Source organism: Canis lupus, chromosome 10 (genome assembly GCF_048164855.1).
Source record: "Canis lupus baileyi chromosome 10, mCanLup2.hap1, whole genome shotgun sequence".
Taxonomy (NCBI): Eukaryota; Metazoa; Chordata; class Mammalia; order Carnivora; family Canidae; genus Canis; species Canis lupus.
This window is the reverse complement of record NC_132847.1, coordinates 75,865,855-75,875,675: the sequence shown is the minus strand read 5'-3', so window position 1 is coordinate 75,875,675 and position 9,821 is coordinate 75,865,855. Positions and strand designations below refer to the sequence as shown.

Below are 9,821 nucleotides of genomic sequence, written 5' to 3'. Positions count from 1 at the left end.
TCCCTCTTCTGACATTAATAATTAGCCAGTAAACTAACTTACCCAAAATCTTCAAGCTCAGTTTACTTAAAAAGGAAAGTAGCTTCAAGAGGTTACATCCATGGTTTGCTGCTGCCTCCAGCCATGGGCCTTTGGGGCATACTTTGGTTTTTGATCTTTCTAGGTAAAAGTTGGGGACAGGAGCAAACGTAAGTAAACGAACCCATTTTCATTTTTCAATGCATCTTAGTTGCGATGAGTGAAAAATAAATTGAACAGACAGTTAATTTGAAAATAACCTTCTACTTCCTAGAACACCAAGTGAATGGTCTCATCTGTGAATGAGAAAGTCATGGAAACATCTTGATTTGATGAATGGCTAATACGCCAGCTTTATGAGACTGTTATTTTTTTAAAATTTATATAAGGGAGTATGTGGATTCCTCTTCAAAAAAAAGCACAAAACAAACTCAGGATGATACACCTCCCTGCCATGATTGCTTACTTGTATTTGGTACACAGGTTTCTTCGTATGTTCCTGGCACTGTACGTAGTACAGCAAGTGTTACTTTGGGGTCAATTTTAATACTGTGATTTGAAAAACGATCATAATTATTTCTGAATTTATTAACTCTTCACAAATTTTAGTGTGATTATTGAAATATTGTGCATTTCAAGGTATGTCTTAAAATACTGATTTTGTATCTAGAAATAACAGCTTAGAACCGAAAAGGAACTGGAGAGTATGTAATGGAATCTACTCATTTCACAAACGAGGATAAATCCAGACAGAGGGGAAAGTGACTTGCCAAAGATCATGCTGCTGGAGGGGGACAAAGCAGGGCTTTTACTAAGGACTCTTTGTTACCACTTCAATTTTTTTTTCATTTTCTCATAAATATGTACATAAAACTAGGTGAAATATAAATATAGATGTATACTCAGGATGCCAAATTTATAACACTCTCCCACCCTTGATCTGATCTTTGCACAGGCCACAGTCACCCCATTCCCCAGGTGGTGGTTGTAGATTCCTTTTTAAAAGACAATAGGAGAAGTTCAAGAAAAATCGAGATTAGGGAGTTCAAATTAGTGTAGAACTAGGACTAGAACCTGGGTCCCGTGATTCTGAGTTCTTTCTCCTCCGCTGCGCTGGCCCTGAGTAAGCATCTCCTCTCTTTCTCTGAAGAAGTGCCATGTACAGCGTGGCAACCAATTTAATTAATTTGATTGATTGATTCAACAAAAACTTGTTGAGCACCTGCCCTGTGACAGGCACTAGGGATATAGTAGATGGTATGAAGCTTGCATTCTAGGGGGAGAAGCAAATAATGGGTGGATGAATGAACCAAAATGAATAAATGAATGAATAAGGTCGGGTGGTTATTATGCAAGGAAGAAAAACACAAAGGAGTCAGAGGGTAAGGAAGTGATGGGGCATTACCCCACACTGTAGAGAGGAGAGGATCTTTAAGGAAGTGACACTCAAACAGAACTCGAAGGAAGTGAGAGGGGAGCAAACTACGCAATATCTGGGGAGAAAGAACATTCTAGGTAGAGGCCAAAATAATATTGTTGCCTCTGCAAGCTCAGTGGCCCAATCCTCTTAAACTATCGAAAGAAAATAAGAAAAGTATACTATATTTTTTTAAGTATGATTTTTTTTTTTATATGAATAGATTGTGGTACTGGTAAACCAGTAAGGACCAAAATCTGTATGAAGGGTGATTCCAGAGCCATCTTTTAGGAACTTCTAAGTACCGAATATTTTATGTTTTATCACTGCCGCCACCACATAGACAATTCAAAATTAAAACAATATTAAACTGAAAAAAAGATACAACTTATAAGAATGCTGAAATTAAAATAGCTTTTTTCCCCCTAGAGTTTTCGGATTGCGGGCAGCCCCCGTGGCGCAGCGGTTTAGCACCGCCTGCAGCCCAGGGCGTGATCCTGGAGACTCTGGATCGAGTCCCACGTCAGGCTCTCCGCATGGAGCCTGCTTCTCCCTCTGCCTGTGTCTCTGCCTCTCTCTCTCTGTCTCTATGAATAAATAAATAAAATCTTTAAAAAAAAAAAGATTTTTCGGATTGCAAAGCTCTTGCTAAGTCCAGTTTAGTCTAGCAATTGGAATTGTTAATTCAGGAAACAGGCTGCGTGGGTTCAGTTCCTAATTCTGTAATGTAACTGTGTGACCTTGGGCTGCTTAATTATCAGTCTCTTCATCTGTAAAATGGGAGTAATGATAAGACCTTTCTCACAGAGTGGCTGTAGCAGTTCAGTGAGTTTATATATCCAGAGTCCTTCAAACAGTGCCTAGCACAGGGCAAGATTTCGGGAAATGTAGCTCATCAGCAAAGCTTAGCTCTTCTCCTTTTCTGCTGTTCCTGGGTTAGTCTGCAATCATCAACCATTCAGATGATGGTTAGAAGTCTGGAGATTCTTTTCCCTCTTCTACAATTTGTTTATAAGTGATTCTAAATTACTTGTCACAGAGGAGACAGCCAGATGTTTTAAAGAGACTTAATTGCTTCCAAATTAACTTCCCTGTTCCTGAAGATTTGCTGACTTTTTAGCATCATGAGTTCACAAGGGCCTGCAGGAACCTTGCAGGGGCCGGGGGAGGGAGGTGGGTGGGCAGTGGCGCGGGGCCCAGGCCTGTTCAGCCACTTGGATTAGTCACCGTGACCTTTTGGGCTGAAACACACTTCTCTCTTCCTATGTAACAGCACATGTAGCTCTCACTGTTCAAATTAGGTACTTCCATGATATTTAATTAATAAGCTCGCTTATACTTTTAGGTTTTCTTTTAATGAAACAATGAAAATCACACGTTTTTTAAATGTTATTTCAAAGACTTATATAGATTGATTTCCATTCTTGTATAAATCACATGAAAAATGAAACTGGGAATAAGAGCCTATGGATGTGAACATAGCTTATACCCTTGACCTCAATCATACACGTTAACGACCAGGAGAAAGACCTGAATATAAGGTGCTGCCTCATTCACTTATATGGCATGTGACCTTGGTCAAATTATCCTCTTTTCACTTGCAAAGTGGGAGTAATCTTAGTGTCTACATCACTGGCCTGTTGCCAAAATCAAGAGTGGAATATCGAGGGCTCACGCGGCCTCTCCGTGGGCACTCAGCAGCACCATCGCCGTCCTCTACGGTTGTTACCATTCTTCTCCTTGCATTTCTAAAGCCATCCCGAGCTCACTCTTACCGTGTCCTTTTCTTTACCCACTCAGGGTAACACGATACTTCTAAGATAACTTCCTTTTAACTATTTGGTGAAATTAATGCATCTTAACATTTCCCGAGTGGGAAGCATGCTATAGATGTTTTCATTTACGTGTTCCCACTTCCTCCTTAGTGCAAGCTGGTCAAGAAGGTGATTTTTTTTCACAGGTAAATCATTCTGGTCTTAGAAACACTATGTGACTTTACCGTGGCCCCTCAGCCAGTACATGACAGGGCTGCAACTCCAGCCCTGGGGCCTTTTGCCCTTTTCCTTCATTGAGCAAAAACGTTGGCCCTATTTGCATGTTCCAGTCAACAGCACTGAAAGTCTTTCTCTGCGGCAGCAGCTCAGGCAAAGTGTTGTTATTTCTAAATGTTAGCTAACTCTCCAGTTCTGTTTCTCAAGTCTTGATTTTAAGCTACTTCCTCTTCTTAAAGAAACTTCTACTTCTTTAAATCAAGTAAGTTTTGATTTAAAAAATAATCACTTTTAAAAAATCTGCCTATTTGAATCTCTCAAGTGAGATGAAAAAATCAGAACTATAACAAGACACATCACCTTCAGATATTGGTCTTACTCTTTTCCTATTTCAACAGGTATGTCATCTCAGCACCAAAAGTATTCCGTGTTGGAGCCTCTGAAAATGTTGTAATTCAAGTTTATGGATATACTGAAGAATTTGATGCAACAATCTCTATTAAAAGTTATCCTGATAGAAAATTTAGTTACTCTTCAGGCTATGTTACTTTATCCCCAGAAAATAAATTCCAAAACAATGTGGTCTTGACGGTATGCGTTTATTATTCATTTTCTTCATACGTACAGAATATTCTTTTTTTTTTCGTACAGAATATTCTCAATAAAATGTGTACCAAGTTTGAATGTTGATAACGTAGAGATCTGGCCATTTATATCCCTCACCACTGTGTGATTATTAAGTGATATCAGTCACCAATGATAATATGGACGAAACAGAAAATTCTAAATAGGAGAGTTGTGTCTACTTTTTGAGCGATGCATGTAAATTATAATGTTCATATTGGAACATAAAATTATACTAATGCAAAAACACTTGGAAATGAATTGAAAATACTTATTCTCTCTGAAAATTATCATTATAAAGAAATAGAAAAATACAAATATGCATCTTGATCTGTAATGCATCGCCTACAAAAACCCAAGGATGCTATTAAACATTTGTTAGTTTAAATTCTAATATTGGTCAATTATTGCTTCCAAAACTAATAAAATTATTGATTACTAAAGTGAATAGCTCATCCTGACAACCTGTAGTTAACATAAAGAACAATATGGATCAAATAACTTTTCCTTCTATTAAGACTATAGTGTACCTTGGTTAGAGAAGGGCTTGCAACACATCTCTTATGTAAAATCCTAACAAAATATTATTTTCATACTCAGAATACTGTTTTAAATTCTGATATAAGTTCAAATATAAAAACCCAGAAAATCAAACACTACTAGACTTAGAAGGGGCTCTGAGGTTCATTTAGACCAATGTTTCTTTAAAGTGAGCTCTTTAGAAAGAAATTTTTTAAATTTTAAAACAGCTCAAGATTAGAATTATATTGATATTTAGTATTTTGAATTTATTTTGTAAATTTGTTTTGGTTTTATAATTGATTATGTAAAACTCATAAGGAGAAGAAGATGACACCTAGTCTTAGGTTTGTACGTATTTAAGAACCTTTAGGGCAGCCCAGGTGGCTCAGTGGTTTAGCTCTGCCTTCAGCCCAGGGTGTTTCCTGAGGTCCCAGGATCAAGTTCCGCATAGGGCTCCTGTGAGGAGCCCACTTCTCCCTCTGTCTGTGTCTCTGCCTCTCTCTCTCTCTGTGTCTCTCATGAATAAATAAATAGAATATTTTTTTAAAAAGAAACTTTATAATAAAAATAATTAGTTTTTATTATATTATAAATAATTAGAAGTCAGCACTGAGAATCCTCCAGAACATTTCATCCTTTAAAAGAGGTCTGTGTATTACTCAAGTTTGAGAAACACTGGTCTGAATAAATTCTAACCAAATGCAAGAATTTTTGCATGTATGTTCTTGATTGTAAACGCTCGAATTTCTTAAATACTTCCACTTACTAGATTTATTAAGAATTAAAATTAATTTTCCCATTAATTTCAGTGGACACTCTTCTCCGATGTCACTAAGATTTTTAGTGTGCTGTTACTATTAAGTTTAAATCAATCAAATTTAACTAAAATAAAAAAATTCAGTTCATGACTCATAGTAGCTCCATCCGGGGGCTCATGTAGCCACATGTGACCGGCAGCTGCTGTGTTGGACACGTAGATATTGAAAGTTTTCACCATCGTAGAAAGTTCTCATGTCTCGTGGAGACTCAGATAATCAATTGAAAGATTAAATAGAGAATCAAAACTTGATGCCTATCTTTACCACTTGATTTTTTAAAAATATTTATTTATTTATTTATTTATTTATTTATTATTTATTTATTCATGAGAGATACAGAGAGAGAGGCAGAGACACAGGCAGAGGGAGAAGCAGGCTCCCTGCAGGGATCCCGAGGTGGGACTCGATCCCGGGACCCCAGGATCATGCCCTGGGCTGAAGGCAGGGGCTCAAACTTTGAGCCACCCAGGGATCCCTCAGCACTTGATTTTATCTCAACCTTATAACATATCTTTGTTTGCCAATTGTCTGAGGTTATGCCAAGGCCTTTTCTGTAAAGAGGGTCCCCTCGTTGGAGGTTCACATCTTATTATTACAAGTCATACCTTTAATGAATCATCTTTGTTCACAGTTTCTGTTCCTTTAAAGTGGAGAAAGATTTAAAGACACTTGCAGGGCAGTCTGAGTGCAGCATCTCCCTAGGTTGTTACCTTCTCCCAAACTTTGACCGCGTTCTCACACGTTTGGCTCCACAGCAGCTGGTTTTAGTGATTAACTTGGATCCCATGTTTCCAAAGCCTGAGTTTTCATAGAAACACTTTTTTAAATTACCCCTTATGTATTATATGTGTATATCGTGCAATGTAAAGTGGATAATTACAATTATGTACGTGAGATAAGAAAGCATGTGGCTCAATCAGTGGGAGGAGAGGGATGGAGATAGAGTACAACGTGTTCTGAACATCAGTAAGGATGTGGAACTGAGGGAGTGGACGGCATGAGCTCAGTGCTGATGGAGTGAAAGTTTGTGAAGAAGCTTCTGTAGGAGTTTTACTAAATGTATATAAAATCTAGGAAACATGGAAACTAAAAGACTTAACTGCTTAAAGCTAAATATTGGCTATGATATTTGACACTGATAGGCTTTGGGTAGAATTTATTCACTATTCTGGATTTTGTACTACTTGTTAAATGGTTAAATACACATACTTATTTTTTTGTTGTTGTTGTTCTAATGAGATGACCATGGTGTTTAGAAAATCAACATGTTTTATAACCTAAAAATTATACTCTAAAACGTCAACATTTTCTTTTACAGATACAACCCAAACAGTTGTCTGGAGGACAAGGCCCAGTTTCACATGTGTATTTGGAAGTTGTATCGAGGCATTTTTCAAAATCAAAAAAAGTGCCAATAACGTATGACAATGGATTTCTCTTTATTCATACAGACAAACCCATTTACACTCCACAACAGTCAGGTAGGATATAAGATGCTTCTTTCTCTGGTGGAGAAGAGGGGTGATTGACATATTGTAGAGATTTTCAACACTTAAAATTAAGTGGAGACAAGTTTCTAACTTGCTCAAAGAGTCTCAACTCCCAATGACTTTTACATTTATAAATAGCATTTTAATTTAAAATTTGTATAGAAATTGTGAAATGAGCAATTGATTTATTTTTTTTGAAATGAGCAATTTAAATTTTTTTTAATTAATTAATTTATGATAGTCACAGAGAGAGAGAGAGAGGCAGAGACACAGGCAGAGGGAGAAGCAGGCTCCATGCACCAGGAGCCCGATATGGGATTCGATCCTGGGTCTCCAGGATTGCGCCCTGGGCCAAAGGCAGGCGCCAAACTGCTGCGCCACCCAGGGATCCCCTGAAATGAGCAATTTAAACTTAAATATAAATTTTAAATGCATATGGAAACTACAAAATCAACAATTATATTATCTGTCCCACTGGTTATTTCCGTGAAGAGAAAAGCTTTTTAAAAATCGTGAAATGTTGCGTTATATCTTATTCATTAAACAAACATAAGATGTAATTGCAAATATAATTTTGGCAACGGGAAAATAATTTATCATAGAGCCATGTTCATGTTTAAAAAAAAAAAAAGGTTCCTTGGACTTTGGAGCTATTCCTCTAATTCAGAAAATAAATCCAACTCTAAGGGATCAGAGGTTTCGGCCAAGAATAAGCTGGGTCACAGAAATAAGTGGATATTAATGTTCTAAGGGGACCTACCTAAGAAAGTTTCTAATAGAAGATGTTCGTGTCCGTAGTTCTGTTGGTGGGAGAAACGGCAGGATGGGGATAGCGGTCGGGGCTGTGTGATTGAGACACGGCTGGACGGATTCCCAGTGAGCCAAAGGGAAAGCCCAGTGAAGTGTAAAAGCTGCCCACACACGGTCACTTGTGCGCAGTCGTTTGAATCCTGTATCTCCCCGGCTCACAATCACTGTGGGGCACGTCAGGGCTGGAAGAGGACACGGTGGGGGCCGCGTAGGGAGCTTCCCAGTGCTACTGGGGCCGGGAGGCAGGTGGGCTCCGGAGCCCCTTTCCCACGGTGCATCCCTGCTACCTGCTGGCGAGGGTGCAGGTCGAGGGACAGAGCGGAGGGCCGCGCGGCAGCAGGAGCTCCTGTTCCGGGCTCGGAGCGGGAGGGCCCCGAGGGGAAGGGACGTCGCTCAGCCTGACCACGCTGTCATTGCTGGAGCAGAACCGTCTCTGACTCCAGGAGGACTCGGTGTGCACATGCAGCCCGTGGGGCCGGGCCCGTTAAACCGCGATCAGCCCTAGAAGCTAGTGTATGTTTGGCCGCGTCCTCCTCTTCTATTAAAGGACGAATTTAGAAGGTTGGAGACTCCGGGGCCAAAGTGTCTGCATCCAGACCCCAGCTTCGGCTGTCTGAGCTCTGCACCCCTGCCCTTGTTACCCCTTGTTACTCGACCTCCCTGAGCCCCACTTTCCTCTTCTGTAAAACAGAGACAGTCAGAGAACCCCCCTCCCAGAACTGTGAGAGGTCGGTGACTTCACACGGGCCGAGCGCCCGAACCCGTGCCCAGAGCAGGGGAGCACTGGGAAGGTGCTTTCCCCTACTGTTTGATCTGTGGGATGGCACGGAGCCTTATTTACGCAGAAGAAGGAAAAAAAAATTACTTAAAAGTAGTTCTCTTAGAAATTGGTTAAACCTTGTTATCTGGAGCTCCCAGGTCCTAATCCACCCACTTAATCTGAAGATCCTTGGGGGATTTCTTTAGTATAAGCACCTTTAGGGTAAAGGCTTCAATCTCCAAGGCTTTGAGGGATAAGGACTTTAGAATATTGACCCAAATCCTCCAATGCTATGCAGTCTGTGTCCCGCTTTCCCCCCAGCTTTATCAGTCACCATCTATCTCCCTGTCGTCTGTGGAAACCAGCCAAGCTGACCTGTTCTCGTTGCCTTCTCACTCTATCCCTCCTCGCCGCCCCCACGCGAGGCCTGGTGCACTCACCCGCCAGCCCCACCTTGGCCTTGCTGACGTCTGCTGCACCCTTACGTGTCACCGCGTCACCCGTGGAGCAGCCTGGCCTGGCCTCTCTGACGGCGCCAAGTCTCCCCCTTCTCTGTGCTCGGGAAGCCAGGCTGTGTGCACTCATGTGCGTGGGTTTGCTCTCTCCTCCACCCCCTGGAAGGCTTCCCTGGGTCGCCCCCCCGCCCTGCCTCCCGGTCCAGCACAGCGCCTGCATGGAGGAGCCATTCAATACATTTTTTAAAAGCCTAATAAGCCCTATCTGTGGCACCAGGGAATGCTCTTGATGTTGCCTCCGGCACACTGTTGCCATGAAGACAAGATGAATTTTCTTGTTTTTTTTTTTTTTTTTAAGATTTTATTTATTTATTCATAGACACAGAGAGGCAAGATGAATTTTCTAATCTCAACACAGACCGGGTTAGAAGGTAGATGAGTAGTCGTCATAGAAATAGTAATACTAAAACAAAAATAATAAGCATTTGTTGAGTGGTTGTCATGCACCAGGCAGTGTGAAAGCCTTGTCTCATTTAGTTCTCATCAAGCAAGATGCGAGCCACTCTTTCTTACAGATGAGGGAACTAAGATTCTGAGGGACGGAGTCCCCACCCCAGGACCCCAGGAAGTAGTAGGCGTGGGAGTGAAAGCAAAGTTTTGAACGCCTGGGCCCCAGCTCTTCACTCAGGCAATACTGCCTCGGGCCAGGCCGCATCTCGGTGATGCTTGGGGACGAACCGGGTGTGTCTGCAATACGGGAGGGAGGACACAGGTGGGGAAGAGCGAGGGGAGGGAGGAGGCAGGGTGTGCGTGGGGCGGGTTGCTGAACATTTTGCTTTGACCTTATGGTCTCAGTGAAACCAGTTTTGGAGAGTTTACTGTGACTTCTTACGTGGAGCTCTCCATAATACTGACC

The 9,821-nt window shown here is 41.1% G+C and overlaps 1 protein-coding gene across 2 annotated transcripts in view; it reads left to right on the top strand.

Moving 5' to 3' along the window:
- The first annotated feature begins 49 nt into the window (after positions 1-49).
- Positions 50-9,821, top strand: part of C5 (complement C5) — a 74,733-nt gene continuing 64,961 nt past the window's right edge. For both annotated transcript variants that reach the window (XM_072842585.1, XM_072842586.1), the window contains exons 1-3: positions 50-188; positions 3,825-4,017; positions 6,709-6,871. In XM_072842585.1, coding sequence (XP_072698686.1) covers positions 124-188; positions 3,825-4,017; positions 6,709-6,871 — 421 coding nt within the window. In that variant the 5' untranslated portion in view covers positions 50-123. The remainder of the gene's footprint in view (positions 189-3,824; positions 4,018-6,708; positions 6,872-9,821) is intronic.